The sequence below is a fragment of the Crinia signifera genome, chromosome 6 (genome assembly GCF_055691185.1).
Source record: "Crinia signifera chromosome 6, ASM5569118v1, whole genome shotgun sequence".
Taxonomy (NCBI): Eukaryota; Metazoa; Chordata; class Amphibia; order Anura; family Myobatrachidae; genus Crinia; species Crinia signifera.
This window is the reverse complement of record NC_139222.1, coordinates 207527706-207546261: the sequence shown is the minus strand read 5'-3', so window position 1 is coordinate 207546261 and position 18556 is coordinate 207527706. Positions and strand designations below refer to the sequence as shown.

Below are 18556 nucleotides of genomic sequence, written 5' to 3'. Positions count from 1 at the left end.
TGGTGTTATGGTCGATGTATATTTCTAGGTCTAAGAATTGTACTGACTGTTTGCTGTAGTTGGTGGTGAATTTGAGGTTGTTATTGTTTGTGTTGAGGGTTTGTATGAAGTGTTGTATAGAGTCCTCTGGACCTCTCCAGATGAAGATTATGTCATCAATATATCTCCGCCACAGGATCAAATTGTCGCTCCAGCTATGCTCACCCCAGATATGGTCCTCCTCCCATTTCCCCATAAATAGGTTCGCATAGCTGGGCGCCACTTTTGATCCCATGGCGGTCCCGGTGGTCTGTAGATAAAAGGAGTTATTGAACCAGAAGTAATTGTGTAGCAGTATGTAGTCAAGTGATTTTATTAAGAATTCTGTGTGTTCTGATGGTAGTGTGGAGACGGTGTCCAGAAAGTGTTTGGTGCTGTCGAGTCCTTGTTTGTGATTGATAATAGTGTAAAGTGAAGTGACGTCGCTGGTGGCTATCCAATAATCTTCCTGCCAGTCTATGTGTTGTAGTGTATTGAGTATGTCTGTTGTGTCACGGATGTAAGATGGTAAGTTTTTCACTATCCCTTGTAGGAAATTATCTGTGTATTGGGCAAGATTGGCGGATAGTGAGTTTATTCCTGATATGATGGGTCTGCCGGGTGGTTTTATGGGGTTTTTGTGCAATTTCGGTAGGTAGTAAAAGACTGGTATGATGGGGTGTTCTGTTTTGATAAATGTGTATTCTGCCTTGTTAAGAATCCCAGTGTGTCTTCCCTCTGCTAGGAGGGTGTCTAGTTCCTTTTTATATGTGGATGTGGGGTCTTGTTTCAATTGTAAGTATGTCTCAGTGTCTCCTAGAATGTTGTGTGATTCCTGTATGTAGTCAGTGGTATTCAGAATGACGATGCCCCCCCCCTTGTCAGCTGGTTTTATGGTGATGTGTTTATTTTTCTCTAGTTCTTTGATGGCCTGGGTTTCTTTTTTAGTGAGGTTAGGTGTTGTAATTTGTGATTTCTTTTGGTCAATGGTTTCCAGGTCCCTGGCTACCAATGCTTCAAAGGTTTTGATGTGGTGACTTTTGAGATATGTGGGGTTAAAGTTAGATTTCGGTCGTAGGTTCGTGTGTTGATATTTTTCAGTGGTGTTTTGATGGTTCCTGATGATGGGGTTTGAATTGAAATATTTCTTCAGACATAATTTTCTAGTAAAAGTGTGTAAGTCACAGAAGACGTCAAATTTATTCGGTTTGTTACTGGGTGCGAATTTAAGTCCTTTGGTAAGTACAATCTCTTGGTCTGGGGTCAGTGTGGTGTTACTGAGGTTGTAGATTGGGGTGATGCTGGTGCTGCTTGCTGTGTGTTTGTCTGTTGTTTCTGTTTTTTTGTGGTCCTTGGTGCCTCCTCTGCATCCTCGTCTTGTTCTATTTGTCGTTTTTTGGTGTTTGTACTCGCTGTTTTTTGGCTGTCTAACAGGCAGGCCATTCTGCCTGCCTCTGTCTCTAAAAAATGGTCCCCCCATGATGCCTCAGTCGTGGTGTTTGTGGTACCTCCTTGCACTGTATTGGTAATGTTTGTGGTGTTTGGGTCTTTGTTGTTGGCTTGGTAATCTCTAAGTGTGTTCACCCACCCTTCATCAAAGGAGAGTTTTGCTAGATTGTCATAGTCTACTTCCTCCTCTATTTCATGAATAGAGAATGATGTACTGGAAAGGCTGTCATTGGAATCTTGTGATATGTCACTGGTGTTCAGGTCTATATTTACATGAGTGGTGGTATTAGTCGTCTGTTGCGTTTTAACGATGTTGTTTATTTTGTGTAAGTTGGTCTGGTATTGTTGGTAGGTAAGACCTTTGGTTAGGTAGCTGGTTCGGTCTCTTTGTCTGGGGTCTGTTGCTATGGTCTTGGCTTTCGTGGGTGTCTTAAGAAGACCTAATGGTTTCTTAGGTGCCTTTGTACGGGGGGTTCTGTTGGTGTTGGGTTTGATGTCTCTGAGAATCTTTTTAAATTTGTTTTTAATGAGTAGGTCCTCTGTCTTACTGAGTCTGTTTTTGGTAATATTCTCAATTTGTGTGAAACCCTTTTCTGATGTTAGTGGTAGAAGTAGCTGATTTTTTGTCTCTATGTCTGTGTTAATGTTTAGTAAATCTGAGTCATGTTTCTGAATGACTAGTTTTATGAGTTCTTTTGAACAGTTATGAAGAATGTTTCTCCAGTCTGTCATGAACTGTTGGTCATCTGAATGGTGGGCTGGTGTCTTTTTTATTCTGAGACCCTTGGGAACAATGTTATTCTCCAGGTACCACCCCAAAATCCTTTTATCCCACCATATTTTGGTTTCCTTTTGTAGTAGGGCTTCTAGCTGTCTGAATTGTGTGTAAAATTCTGCTGGGTGAATGGTGTCTTGTGTGGACAAGATGTTCTGGATTTCAGCATCTGCTCTTTTGTCCCTATCCAATCTGAAATCTGTGATCCCCATAAGTTGTCTATGTTTATGGGACCTATAAGGGCTAGCTGCCACACTCCTCGGACAATGGGTGGTCAGGAGAGAGAGAGAGATGGGCGCTCTGCCCATCTCCCATATTCTGATAAAGCAATATTATTTTTTATTCCATGGTTTTATCGGTTTTCTGACACAAATTGGAGAAGATTAATCCTAAAAATAAAATAGAGGCATAAAGATACCTTTAGAAGAAGACCACAGCTTAACGCTTTGTGTGTATGGTATGCATCTGATCATACACCTCCCAGAACTTGGTAATCTTCAATCACTTTATCAATAAGGTGACCCCTAAAGAAACTTTTATGTAGACATCTTCACCTTTTTTCATGTGAGTTGGGTATGCTCACTGATCCCTTCGAGATATCACTCATTTTACCTTTTTTTCACTTGAGCACCATCTCACTATTGTTTATTTTATTTTTTCAATTACACCTATTTCCACATTGAAAACATTCATGAGAACCAATTTGAGAAACTAAAAATCTGAATCGCCACCCACCACTTCCTGTCACTTGAAAACCTTCTCTGCTCGATTATAGTGTGCAGACGGAGATGTCTGTTTCATGGGGATTCTTGTTCATATGCTAATAATGATGGCTGTGGGTGGGATGGACTTCTACATGCAGACACACAGATAGGCATACATAAGTAGATTTTTGGCATAAGTAAGTACAGGTAAGTAGGCTGCAGTAGCCATAGGGAAAGGCACCCACAAATGCATCTGACTCATAGCCAATTATCTCTATGGGACAGTGGCAGACTTGCTTAGCTCCGTGCCCAGCCCCCAGTATATTGGTGCTGATATTTAGTAATCCTGACTTTCCCCCAGGAAAAGTAGTTGTACCTTTGAGCTGAGGCGCCACAGAGGAATTAAATATCTCTAGAGGTCCTCCTTTCCCTCCTTTCTCTGACATTAATGAAACGTTAATATATGAAAATCACACTTTTATCAATATTTACAGCAGCAGAACTCAGCCATTGACTACTAGTGTTCATTCTAACACCCGCCAACTTTGAAAACCCATGCAGTTCCTCTTCCCTGCCTGGGGTGTCACTGTCTGCTGTAGTGCTTCTAGCACAGTGTGGTCTGTATATCAGCGCTGGAATGCAAACCAGACCTGTGCCAGAAACACCACAGCAGACAGCGACACCCCAGGCAGGGAAGAGGAACTGCATGGGTTTTAAAAGTTGGCAGGTGCTAGAATGAACACTAGACTACAATACAGACCCCCTTTGAACCTTTTTGCCTCCTACAGTCATCTACAAAAGGACCTGTCTCCATATTTATTCTAAACCTAAATCAGCTTCACTTATATGAATGAACACTGGGGTATAACCTCGTGGGTGCCCATTGAGAAAATGGCAGGCTGGGTAGTTTAATCTGAATGGCATCAAGCATAAAACGTTTTCTGTAGAGTTGTTAGCTAAGTTTGGGGTATGTCAAGGACTTCGACCTCAAGATCCCCCATGTTTACTAGCAACTTATGTGGGGTACACACCACGACGACCCGCTCACGATGCACATTATGAGCGGGTCGTCAGTGTTTCTTCAGACCCGCTCACGATGATGCGGGGGGGGGGGGCACGACCCGCTCACGATGTGCACCGTGAGCGGGTCCGATCCGATGGCGACCCGCACCCGGCAGTATGGTCGTTATTCAGATCCTACCTGCAGCAGGTAGGATCTGAATAACGACCGACCGACCCGCGGGACCGCGGATCGGTATCGGTCCACACCAGGACAGAAAAGGGCCCTATCACCACACAATCTACATCCAATTGGTCGGAATTGGATCTAGATTGAGTGGATCAGGCCCTAGTCGTCCTGGTGTGTACCAGGCATTAGAGTGTTTCATCCACCCATTAGGAGAACCACTTCTACCAGCTTTTTTCTCTCCATCTTACTGAAAACTGATAAGGGTTGTTGTAAGATGTGTTGGAAGGGCCCACTGGGGGAACACAGTGACAGGAGCCCAAGTGTCGGGGTGTGGGCTGGGTCCCTTGATAAATAATATATATATAAAAAAAAATATATATAATATATATAGAGAGAGAGAGAGAGAGAGAGCTGTGCAGTATAAGGTTTAATTCAAGTTCACAATTGGAGTTGGGGCCCTAGGCAGTCCAGCCCTGAATGTAATGTAAGTGCTGTTTTTGTGTAGGTATGTTTCAATTTTGGTTGCTTTTGTTCATGCCAATCCTACCCATGTAGACCACAAAGTCTGCAGGCACTGATCCTGATTATGGATAATCACTTCCTATTGGCTGAGTGTGTCTTGATCCTATCCACTGATATTATTGCCATTGTTAGTGTGCATTATTGTTAGACATTTCATGGTCAATATAAGTGCAGGGTCGCTGACTCTCTGGCTGCATTCCCTGTGAGAAAACACCAAGCTTTGCGCAACAGGGATGGGGCAGAAATGATGCGGATAGGGGGTGTGGCACGTCTCAATTTCAGGGAGTGTGGCACTTGAAATTGCATCATAGTGACGACACACCTGCTGCACAATGCCAATATTACAGGCATTGTACAGTGGGGGCAGGACAGTAGAGGCGAAGACGGGATTCAGCATGAATCATGTGATCTGGTCCCTGCAGACTGCCAACTTGTATTCTTGTATCTCCTGACCAGGGGGCCAGGAGAGGCACACGATTTTCCAGTATACAAGTATGTATAAGTGGTACATTAAAATCCACCATCCCGCTCAGTGTGTGCTCTTGCACCAGTTTAGGTACCTGTCAGATCCATTGCGCTGGTGCTTGGACCTAGCTGGCTGTCTCCTCTCCGGACTTGAGGGTAGTGGCATCCCCCTCCTAACAGTAAGTAGGAGCCGCTGCTAGTCTTATTCTCTTATATCAACATGGAAAATTACCGGCATACCATTGTCCATACACATTATACACAATAACAACTTTTTAGAAGAGGTTTATTGGCAATATAGAATATAAAATAGACCTTATATCAAACATAACATAATAAACATAATATACATGTGGGTAAACCCCAATTTCTCATTCCGGTAGAGCGATCTCGCACTCCAGGCAGGTACCACAATGTAAGATACTGCTATTGTAACCTGGGCTGAAGAAAAATGGAAAGGGGCATCCCAAATAAACTGGAATAAATTAACATTGTATACACATCTTATGTTATCTACAAATGCTACAATAATTTAGCAATAAATATAAGTATATGTTAAGTGTCGTTTGAGGTAATAATAAAAGTTAAATGATGGAATGAAGACAGTAGCTGTAACGTGACCTTTGAAGCCCCTAATACCATGAAGAAGCTGCATTCTGTGTGATGAAAATATGGGACCCCAAAGTGTATGCACTGACAACCAAAATGACAACAAACAATGCATTATGGGGCTAACACATGTTTGATTGGGCACTTGCTTTTCGTGAGTGTTTATAACTCAGACTGCGGCTGCCCTTATATTCTGGAAGAACGGACCCTGTAAACGCATATTTACCTATGGAAATGGGCTCAGCTAGCTCATTGTATATGCCTGTTAGTAACAACTTAAGTAGGGGTGCTGTGGCAACAATAGCTGTTTAATCATGCTACATGGAGGAGCATGTTCATAAATGTATTGCAGTAGGTAGTGCGGCCTTAAAACTAGGGCACTCACATACCGTATTTATGTGCATTATAAATGAGAAAATGGATAAAATGATCATCTTTGCCTGAATGCATCATACATGAAAAAGCAAGATTTAACCCTATGCAAACACCTTTCCAGAAATAGGCTTTTTAGACAGCTCACACGCTGAAAGTGTAATTATGGATGGCTTCGCAAGACACATTGCATAATGAGCTTTAACATTAAAGGTAAAATTTGGCACTGGGGATTGACCTTTATATTGTACTCCCACTTCTAATACAACCCCCCCCCCCCCCCCCTTCAGATTAATTGTATTTATTTTTCTCCCGCTAGCAATCTTCCTGCCCACTCCTCTTTGTTCAGTATGCCTCCACTTCAATGAACACTAGATAAGCAGGCACAATTAATGCAAGGGGCCATATATTTATGGCTATTGCATATGCTGTTTCCACAAGCTTTATGTTATACAGAATAAAAAAAAATAGTTTGCTAATCAAGTATTTTGGGATATAAAGGCGATAATTTGTCAAATACTGAGCACTGCACATTATCATACACTGACAAAAAAGCCACAAAAATAAATCCTAATTATATACAACTGGTAACAGCAAGTAGAAAGGAATATTCAGTAGCTCACTACCCATAGAACATGTGCTCCATCCAGTGGCAAACAGTCAGACATAGCGGCAGATGCACTAAGCTTCAAAAGTGATAAAATGGAGAGTGATAAACAACCAACCAATCAGCTCCTGCCTGACACAGTCTATGACCTGGCAGGTAGTAACTGATTGGCTGACTGTTTATTACTCTCCATTTTATCACTTTTGAAGCTTAGTGCATCTGGCCCAGAAGCTTTTATTCATCTGGATTTACATTATTGCTAGTGTTGACACAATGTTCTGCAGTGTAGGTCCAGTACCGTTAGGAAAATTGGGCATACGAGGCAAACAATGTAAATACAGACATGGAGACAGGGTACAAGGGCCCTGCTTATTTGCACATAAAAAATAATCACATTGGTTGCATCACATTTGGGGTATTTGAACTGTGTTGTGAAGGAAGCCAACATTTTGGGTGAAATTATATAGGATGAGAGATTCAGAAAGTGAGAGATTTGGTTAGAAATCTCAATTTTTTTTTATTTCTTTTTAAGCGGCAATCATTTACACGGCAAAATTAAACTGATTCTCTTTCTGAATCTCTCATCCTATTAAATTTCACCCATAGACTTCTATATATGAAAAAGTGCCCAACACAAAAACCGAGCCACAAATAATGTGCTGCTTTCTCTTTTCTTAAAGCTGAAGGAATAAACCAATGACTACTACTATACTGTAAAATAATGTGTTGCTGCCACCTACTGTCTGCACAGTTGGTAAGCTAATAATCTTTAGAACGCATCAATGAGCCACTCTGTGCCTTATGCCTCAATGGTATCACTAGTTGCAAAGGTTTTGTTTTTAGTATTGATTCAGACCATAGCATGGCTATTCCACTGTGTGTAACGGGTGTGGTATATGGTCCCGACAGTCGGATCCCGACAGTCATTAGCCCGACGTCGGGATCCCGACTGGCCGGACTCAGACAGCGGGGCAAGCGCAACAAAGCCCCGTGCAGGCTCGCTGTGCTCGCCAAGCTGCAGGCACGGTGGCTCACTAAGCTCGCCAACTATTCTATTCTCCCTCTATAGAGGTCGTGGAACCCCACGAGGGAGAATAGCCGGTGGCCATCGGGACCCCGAGTGTCGGGATTTTGACTGTCAGGATCCCGACGTCGGGGTAATGACTGTCGAAATCCCGACTGTTGGGAAACTGTCTGGCACCCGTGTGTAACTAACTGTCAATCTTACTTCGAAGTGATTCGTTTTCAACACTTTGGATTAACATAGTAGATGTCTCTGCTCAAACAAGTGTAGAACATAATGTTGCCTATTTTTCAACAAATACAGTAGCTACTTTTTGACTGGTTAGCCAAGCAACAAGACGAATGATAGGCTTTATTGTTCTGTCCAATCAAATTATGATCAGATAAAAATAACTATTATAGGAGCAGATTTATTATGTTTTATCATCACTGCTAATCACATTGTATTTAAAACCCTAGGAAATGCTCCAGGACACACCCAATGCCTTCCCTAAACAATAATTTTTTCCTTAGGTTATGACATCACTGCACTTATGCTGTGTATACACTGAAGCGACGGGCATTCCTTCTAACATATTTATTCACATTCAGTAACACTAATAATACTGTAATGGGTCACTGAGCAATAATAAGTTATACCGCTTTCAATATGGATTAGGTACCAAAGCCAACTGAAGAGGAGTCACTGCACTCAAGGGGAACTACCTGCGAGGATTCATGCATTAGATTTGTGAGACAGAAAACCAAATAAATGACTAACTGGAGTGAATATATCCTTTGAGATTAGATTATTATCTCTAATAATGCACTTTAAAAGTCTTACAGGATGAACACAGTTGACTATCTAATGCTTGGCACAGAAACACCACCAAGTTCAAAGGATCCATAACAGTCTTTGTCAAAACTGAGCACAATAGCTCACACACAATGACATTACAGAATAACAGCGTCTCAGAAAATGCACAACCTCACACCATAAAATAACACAAATGAAAAACAGCAGCATGGTCCAAAACGACAAACAGCTGACAAAGAATAAACCTGCACACAAATACTCTAGAAGACATCAGTCACAATTCCACAAATCAGTAACACTACCAGACGTCACACTATACAGACAGACCCACAACACTGCATACTTCAAGTTTCAACTGCACATACCAAACAGTGACATATCGCACAACCTTACTTCACGCTATACATAAATGAGGATGAACAGCTCGATGGTAAAGGAGACACTAGACACCAATAAAAAGTATGGAAACTAAAGCTGATGTTTACAAATGTGTAGACATTGGTGGCTTTGCAGCCCCTGTTCTCACCTTCCTGGTGGTCCATAGCTTGACTAAGTGCTGTATGGTGTAAGACCACTCACCATCCGTAATTTCCCCTTACTGAAAAGATATATATGGTGTCATAACATGTACCCTTCCACAGCACCCAAACTTCTTCTATAGATTATACGCCTTTACCCCCCATGCTGGAAGTCAGAAATCCTGTTTATAGTCAAGGAAATATTTGGGTACTTGTGCTTTGGGAAAGTTTGGGAAGGTGAGCAGTGCAATTAAGATTGTCACAGCCCTAAGACCGCGTTTCTGTTTTCGTTTTGACAATGGTAATGACACTAGTAGCAGCGACTTTTCCAGGGATGAGGGGCCTTATACCTGTTGAAAATGGTCCTCTTGGAGGATTCATGGAGCTCCGCGCTACAGTCCTAGCAAAGTTCTGCAGAGCTTCATACTTTGACCTTAGAGAGTCCAGTTCCACACGTATGCTGGCATTCTCAGAAGCAAGTTTCTCCACTTCATGCTGCAGTTCTGTCTTCTGCTTCTCCAGTTCCTCCTTTTGAGTTACGCGTTTCACTCGACAACTTGCTGCATAGCCACGGTTTTTAAGTGTGCGTCGGCGCTGCTTCAGCTGTATAATTTCTTCTTTAGACAAACCCCGAAGGTGTTGATTTAATTCCCGTACAGACATAGTGACAAGTTCTTCATCCGTAAGACTTGTGCCATTCTCTCCTGGCTCCCGCTTCACCTATAAACAAACAAACACAGGTGGAGTAACTAAGGGGCTGATTTATCAACAATTTATTAATGGTGCTCAAGCCAATCAGATCCTGTCATGTGTTTAAAAAAATTACAGTTGGGAGCTGATTGCCTTAAGCCAATGGTTCCCAAACTTTTTGAATCACGGCACCCTAATTTATCATAATATTTTTCAAGGCACCCCTAGGCCAAAAGTTTGTTACTGAGAGTTTCAGAAAAAAATATTACATTAAATAAGTTGTGATTAAATTGTATCCTTAGGTCCAGTTATATGGTGAGGAACATGATTCATTTCTGTTTACCCACATATTTTATAATTGGAAGCCATGAGCACTGATTTTGCCTATTTCATTGGCCATAAATAATTTTAATAGGTTCTGGACCACCAACCCGAAGGCACCCCTGCAAGTGCTCCGAGGCACCCCAGGGAGCCTAGGCGCACAGTTTGGGAACCACTGCCTTAAGCACTGTTTTTCAGGCTTAATTCAGCATGGATTGCTAATTAGAGAAAACGCACCATAAGAATTCATATTAAGGGGCACATTTAACAATAAAGCTGTCACTCAGACAGAAACAAAAACCACCTTCTGCAAAACTGCAAATAGCGATGTATTCACAAATTTATTCGCAAAATATTTCCATCTGCACCAGTCTAGGGCTTCCACTAATCTGCTCAGGAATCAGAGTGTAAGTGGTCATTGTTAATGTCAGCGACCCACCAGAAAATTGCCTGGAACACCTGCATTTTCACAAACACACCCAGAAAACCCCATGTTTCTGCCCCTAAATGCCAGTTTCCTGTCAATGAAAGTGCGGCTACTTCTATGTGTACGGATATTTTTTGATAATTCACCCCGCACATTTGCAGATTCTCTGATTAGTGATCCATGTCGATTTAGGCCATCATACTAAACACGTTTTAAAACTTGACACCATAAGAATTCATACAAAGGGTCAGATTTCACAATAAGTGATATTCTTCTTAATCACTAGTTACGTATCTGAAATGGTGCGTCAGCCAATAAGTTCATACCTTGTATTGACAGGATTCGATTGGTTGGAGAACCTTTTAACATGTATCGAGTGATAAGAATATCACTTATTGTTAAATCTGCCCCTAAGACAACTGGGTGAATAAAAAAATGATGTTCAGGATTCTTACTTTCAGAGCTTTGCTGTTTCCCTTGCTGAGAGTCGTCATGCCCTGGGAACTGTGTGTCAGCAAACTACAGAGAGAAAGAGTAATTACTTACAAAACCAGAAAAAAAGACATTCTCTATTGCCAAAGTATCCTGTATTGCTCCGTCACCTATTGCTATCCATATATTCAGAGGCGGTGACTGCTACCTCACTCTTAAATAACAAGATTACCCTTTGAGAGGAGGCAAACCAATAACAATTGATAGGGAACCTAACTTTAAAAATAAGCTGGGAGGGGAAGAGCAGAGCAGACAAGTCATGCTGAGTCAGCACAGTGTGTATCAGACAGCAGCACACAGCATCCTGTGCGAGCTTATATTTATACATACAGTATATATATATATATATATATGCTGCAGAACTCCCACTACCTGTGGATCCCCTCTGTGTGGATTAATGACAGCTGTCTCCAGCAATGAAAGCTACAATAGGCAGGTGTACCTTAAAGAGTAACGGTAGGTAGTGGGTTTATAGGAATAAATGGTACTTATGTAATATCTGGGCTCCCGTTTTTCTTATGAGACCCCGTCCCCTCGCGGGGCTCGCTGCGCTCGCCATGCTTCGGGCACGGTGGCTCGCTGCGCTCGCCACACTATATAAAATCAACTCCATGCAAAGTTGGATAGTAGGGGTATGAAAAAAATGGGGTGCATTTAACATGGGAGCCCAGATAATACATAAGTACCGAATAAATAATTTGTAGGTACTTGTGTAGTTTGACGGCGCCAGCTCGCCATGCTATCTAAAATCAACTCCATGCCAACATGGATAGTGGGGGTATGAACTATCCATGTTGGCATGGAGTTGTTAGTTTATTTTAGATAGTTTGTGGCGAGCGTAGAACCCGGAAGTAGCACGGCGCCATGCTGTATTTAAGCCCTCAGTTAAACTGGGTGCACACTAAGCAATTATTCAGATGATATATCTGCCGCAGATTGAAACAATATATCAGGGTTGCCTACCCTCCCGGAATGGCCGGGAGGGTCCCGGATATCGGGTCCCCCTTCCCGGCCCACCGGAAAGAAGGGCAACCCTCGTGCAAAGCCGCCCGGCTACCGCAACCCCCCCTCGGCAGGGGGGTCTTCGGGTCAAATGACACGAATCGCTCCGTTTTAGCCCCGCCCACCGTCATGCAATGCCTTTAAAATGGCATTGCAGGGCGGTGGGCGTGGCTAAAATGTCACGACCGCTCTGGCCATGCCCACAAACAAGTAGCCACACGTGTGGCTCCGCCCCGTCCCACCCCTTTTCACTCTCCACAGCCCTGCCTTCCCTGAGCTGGCTGCCCTCTCCCGGAAAGGGCAGCCAGAAAATAGGTAAGTATGCAATATATCATACATATCGCTTAGTGTGTACATGCGGTTGCAGGCTCCTGGGGGTTATTCTCTTGGTCGCCCTGTTGGACATGCTGCAATGCTGCCCAATGGGACGACCCAGGGAACGGCAGCACACATTTTAAAAGCAACAGGCAAAGATAAATTGTGCTAGATGCACTAAGCTTCAAAAGTGATAAAATGGAGAGTGATAAACAACCAACCAATCAGCTCCTGCCTGACATTTTTCAAACACAGTTTGTGACATGGCAGGTAGGAGCTGATTGGATGGTTGTTTCTTACTCTCCATTTTATCACTTTTGAAGCTTAATGCATCTGGCCCATTATGCCATAGTCCACTGCATTGGGCAGTCTATGGACAGCGCAATTGATCATGCTGTTGCTGGGTACACAAATCACTTAGCATGTAACCTTATAATAACTCATAGGTGACCATGCACAGTGCCATGTATGGTAAATCACATCGCACAGAACATAAAGTAGGTGTTGCCCATGCTTTGTGAACTAGATTGTATCACATCTAGTTCAAAATGCACAGGGAATATTTACTAAGATGTGTATTCTACTTCACATGTGATGTTGCTATGGGCAACCAATCAGAATCTACTATTTATTTAGCACCCTCTATAAAATAGTAGAAAGGATCTGATTGGTTGCCCATAGCAACATCACATGTGAAGTAGAATACACATCTTAGTAAATTTCCCCCATCACATGCGTTTAGAACTAGATGCGATGCAATCTAGTTTAAAATACGCGGTGTGCATTGCACCGTGTATGGCCACCAATAGCTTCTATATGTTCTCATTACCACTGGAGAAATACTTTGACATTACTTTTTCTTGATTCACAAATGTAAACAATCCATCAGAAATGAAAGTGACATAGGTGCTGTTCTATGTTATTTGTACCCTACACGTGCATAGCAGCTACTGTACTGTACGTCTCTGATCCTGTCTGCTCCATTCAGTCAGGAGGTCTGGGTCAGGAAATAACAGTATTATTAGCTAACTAATAGTAACACTAGAACCCATTGCTTACAGCAGGGCTCAGTACTGCATTAGATGGAGCAAGATACATTTGAAATCATTTTTATATAGTATCTCCTAAGATTACACAAATTGCCAAAGAGTGCCTACCCATTCACCCCCACCCCCAAACAGCTGTGCCAACTCACCCCCTTCTCCACCTCAATGCCCCCCCCACCCCATCATCCTATTGTCATACTCCCCCATCAACATGTCCTCGTTATCAAATCTTCTACCTCACATCATTAAACTGCCCCATCCCTTCTTATCCTAATTAGTCCCCCCAAACTCAGTTATCACTAACCCTTTCATCTTGCATCATTGCTAACACATTTCCTCTATCATTAGCACTGCATCAATCATGATTAAACCTTCCACTCTGCATGAGCATTAACCTCTCAGTTCTACCTCATTAACCTCTCCATTCAGCATCATTTGTTGTCATTTCATCCTACATTTTTATTAAACCCTCAGACCTGCTTTGTTATTATCCTCTTCTTTCAGCATCTTTATTAGCCATCTTCAGCAAACTGACAAGCTTCCATTAACCCCTCACTCACCGCTGTGCTGCTCCTCTGCATTTACTCAGAGGGGAACTGACCATTCCTCAGTTCCCCCCCAAGTATCTCCATGCCACCAACAATCCTGGGCACACCTGATCAGTTCCCCTCTCGCTTCAAAGCTTGCTGTGGCTGTATACACCCAGCCATCTTCCCTGAGTGCAGCATGACACAGCAGACATCAATGGTCCTCTGAACACTTCCATCCCACCGCCAAGCTCAAGCCACTGGGTTAGTTCCCCATCTGAGAAAGTTTAAATTTGGAGCTCCAGAATGCCAGGCTGCACACACAGCATTCTGTAGGTTCAATTAGGGTAGTGGCTAGATCCCCTTCCCTGTAAGGACCATCCCAGTCATTATGACTTCACCAGGTCATGTGACTGATGCAGTTCAGAGTGGTGGGGGGGATGCTTTTCCTCTTCATCATCTAAGAGCAGACTGGTGATAAGAGGTGTGTATTATTTGGGGAATATGAGTATGATGAGCAGAGCAGTGTGCACATAGCAGTGTTTCCACTTACAGGATTGTTTCCCGTCTACAGGGAAATTTGATTCTTGAAATGTCTTCAAATTTGAAAAGGAATTTAAAGGGAAAGTCAGGAAACAAAACAGATAAAGATCAGGCTGTCTGACAGCATACCTCCTATCTGTCCTGTTAACCAGTAGCTCTCACAGCGGGAAATGGTCACTAGGTCTATAAGAATTAGGTCAACAAGCATTAGGCCGGCACCACTAGGTCGACATGCATTAATGTCGACATGACTGAATGTCAACAGTCAAAAGGTCGACATGGGTTTTTGCACTCTCTTTTTTTTTTTTTTTAGTCGACATAGCATGGACACCATACCCTCCAACATTCCCAACTAAAAAAAAGGTACAGGGGTGTGGCCATTGATAGAGGGGCATGGCCATGGGTAAGGGGGCGTGGCCTTCACCATTTTACTTTCAACTACATTGCCAATTTCTTTAAGCGTTCCATTTTAATATAAATATTGTGCTGGCTGTTCCTACCTCATACACTGTGCGGGGTCTGGCCATAAGATCGCCCAATGTCCCCGCTGTCGTGTTCACCATGCTGCGGTACATCCATGCTGCACTGACGTCACGCCGCCCCGGAGGTGGTGGCTTGTGCTGTAGCGGCCGGGACTTGTTGTCTCTGCACAGCCGTGACATCCCCTGTCTCTCCCTGAGCAGAGGGAGCTGAGCCTGACACAGCCCTCCGCCGTGCACCCTGGGAGATGTAGTCCCAGCTGGCTGCTCCTCCATGCTCCCTGGGAAGCAGTTGGCAGTATAATGAACTACATCTCCCAGAGTGCCCCAGTCAGCCAGAGCTGATGATTACAAAAACGGTACATTCGGTACAGTGTATTTTAGCCGGTACAGACCGTTAAAAAAAAACGGTACAGTTGGAGGGTATTATGAGAGCATCCTTAAGGGGTTGACCGATTAAACCCATCTTCGAACCTAGATTGTCCCTTAAGATGATAAGTTAGTGTGCAAAGTTTGAATTACTTAAAGCGTTTAAAAGTTATTGTGGAACATCCACACACACACAAAAACATCATTCAATTATACTTATGTAGACTAGTTATACCCCATTCACACTGGCAAGCCGGGTTGTACCCGGGATATTGTACCCGGATTGCCAGTGCTTTCAGATTAATCACCTGACCTGGCATAAAGGTGACGTAATCGAGAGGTTGGGCCGGCACTGGGAGATGAAAGCTTCTCCCAGTGGTGCCTTTACAGTACAGTGAACGGGACCTGGTTACCCATTCACACTGCCCCTGGACCTACGATGGTCCCAGGTTGATATACCAGGATGCTGGACCGGGGCCATCTTTCAGGACCCTTTCACACTGACCAATTTCCCAGGATGTTGCGCGTTCATGTGCAAAAACTTGGGAAATATGTCAGCGTGAAAGGGGTATTCGCCTGCTCGAAGCAAATGCTTCAAAAGCTAGTAGATGTAGTTTCATTTGCTGCCAACAAATGGCAGTGTTTCGGAGCCACACAGAAACTATATATATATATATATATATATATATATATATATATATATATATATATATATATATGTGATATACAATGGGGCAGGTGGATCTACAGCTTCAGGCTCTCTATTTAATATAGGCCCATAGAATATCTGTGGTTTATACGGGTCAATACACGATAACACAGTACCTACCTGTCTGGTTGCGCAGGTACCTGCTGCTCGATGGACGAATAACACTGTATCCAGTGTGCGTTCACCTCCCACAGTCACCAAGTAGCGCGGCCTGGCAGCTGGCAGGGGAATACAGGCAGCACAGACATCATATAATGCTGTTGCTATCTGGAGAGACTATCAGGGACAGAACCTAAAGCAGTAGAGGAGCACGCGAGAGGAACTAAGCATGTAAAGGTAAGTTCTCTACACGAAGGAGAGGGGTGACAGCATTATACAAAACATAGGGGGAAATAATCTAAAAAGGGGACAATAAACAAAATGGAGTGGGAGAGGACAATACAAAACCTCAGGGGAAGAACAGAACAATACCTAGGGATATGTCAGGGATAGTAGTGGGCAGCAAATGACAGTGCCAATGAGTCAGGGTTTGCGGAGCACACATGATGCAGGATATACAGATAGGAACTGTACACACAATGCAGGGAATACTGATTTGGAGTTGGCAGACAGCACAATGCAGGACTGAGGAAGCCACTGATGGGTTCTACATAGGCGGAGAAACGCGTATTTGAACTGTACCCTGCCCCGACTCCAGTAACTACCGCTGACCATACAAAAGTAAGAGCAGCTTGCTGGACTCTGATCCAACAAACAGCTATCCGGAGAGTCACTCTGGTAAAGGAAGGGGAGCTGCATACCTGGTTATTACCATCATCATCTCAGGAATATAACATTGCCATTAGAGCATCCACTAAGAGCGGGACTGGTAATTATAGGTGTTCTGCCTCACTACTTTGCATACTTATGCCCAAAGACTCAGAGCCATCTCTAGCCTCATAGCCATTTGTGCCAGTGACCTCAGTGTTGTATGTCTGTGTGTTAGTATAAAGTGCACTTTAAATTATGTTTTATGAAGTTTTTTAACAAACTATTACAATGTGTTTATAAACCCCATCTGATTATTTATGTGACCGAGTACAGCTGCGCCTCTGATTAGCAACTGTGAACTTTTGCCACAGAAACTAAAAAATCCCCATACTGATTTGGAGTTGGCAGACAGCACAATGATGGACTTAAGGTGCCCACACAGTGCAATTATCGCAAGTGATTTAACAGTTGGGATCCTGAAAGACAGTACATCACTGTTTAAATGCCTATCAGGCTGTCAAAAGTTTAAATCACACAGTCATTCACCAGCAGAACCTGCAGTTACTGAACGGTCAGTCGGCGGATCGCCAATACACACAGCACGATGCGCCGATATATCTTTAGACCCAGCTGACGCAATATATCTGTGAACGACGCCATTCAGATATGTCGCTGGTACACACTGGCCGATGTTTCATCAATACATCAGGCTTTTTTTAACCGAACACATGATATAGTGTGTATGCTTCTTAAGGCACCCTTGTAAGTGTCACAAGGCGACCCAGGGTGCTGGCACAGTTTTTGAATCACCGTGTTAGGTGGTGAAAGGTCTTATACCAGCTGATTAGGAGGGAACAGTGAGTTACAAGTTGATTAGGGGACATGTGTACCACAAGAGGATTAGGGGAGGGTAGTATCTGATTAGGATTGGTTATGCGACATACAAATTGTATAGAAGGGGACATGTGGGGAACTTGCTGACCATATGGGACTAGTGTGTGAATAAAATTAGGACAAGGCGGCCATATAGGGTACAAATTAAGGGATATAAGATACTATGTGGTTTACAACTGATTAGAAAGCATTTTGGAGTACAAGCTGACAGAGTGAGAACGTGAGGTGCAGTCTGGTTTAGGAGATTTCCTGGCTTTTCATACTGTATTCTGTCCATGATTCTGCACTCTGGGTGATTCTGGTTCCTACCTGCTCTTTGTCAATTTACCCACCGATCCTATGGCAGACTCTCTTCATATAGTTTCCATTAATGTCAGGGGTTAAATGCTCCCTGAGAAGACAGTTCGGTACTTATGTATTATCTGGGCTCCCATGTTAAATGCACCCCATTTTTTCATACCCCTACTATCCAACTACGCATGGAGTTGATTTTATATAGTGTGGCGAGCCATCGTGCCCGAAGCGTGGCGAGCCCCGCGAGGGGACGCGGTCTCATAAGAAAAACGGGAGCCCAGATATTACATAAGTACCGACAGTTCTCTACATGTTGCGTCAATTGACATTATCCCAGCCCAGGAGTGTAATGGGTACCAAAGGGCAGGTTTTTAGAAGTGGAGATGTTACTCACAGCAATTGAACAGATTATACTGTACAAGGTGCTAGATAATACCCCTTTACACCAAAACGCCAGGTTGCACCCGGATTTTTGAACCCAACTTCAACACTGGTGCAAGTGCAACCCTGCGTTTAGTCCCACTTACACCGGCGGCTGTCCCTCCTGTACGCGCATCATCTCCCAGTGACGGGACGGCCGACCGCTGCTCCAGCTTACATCTGCCCCACCCGCAGTGCACTTGGTTTTGTCCAGTTGAGGGAAAAAATAAA

At 43.4% G+C, this 18556-nt stretch overlaps 1 protein-coding gene across 1 annotated transcript; it reads right to left on the bottom strand.

Annotated features, from left to right (window-relative positions):
- Nucleotides 1–5391: 5391 nt before the first annotated feature.
- Nucleotides 5392–14272, bottom strand: MAFG (MAF bZIP transcription factor G). Its single transcript, XM_083148699.1, has 3 exons — nucleotides 13901–14272; nucleotides 10941–11004; nucleotides 5392–9767 (listed from the first exon to the last, which is right to left on the bottom strand). Exons 1-3 carry the CDS (start codon nucleotides 13942–13944, stop codon nucleotides 9315–9317), a joined length of 561 nt encoding a protein of 186 aa, XP_083004825.1. The 5' UTR covers nucleotides 13945–14272; the 3' UTR covers nucleotides 5392–9314.
- Nucleotides 14273–18556: the final 4284 nt, after the last annotated feature.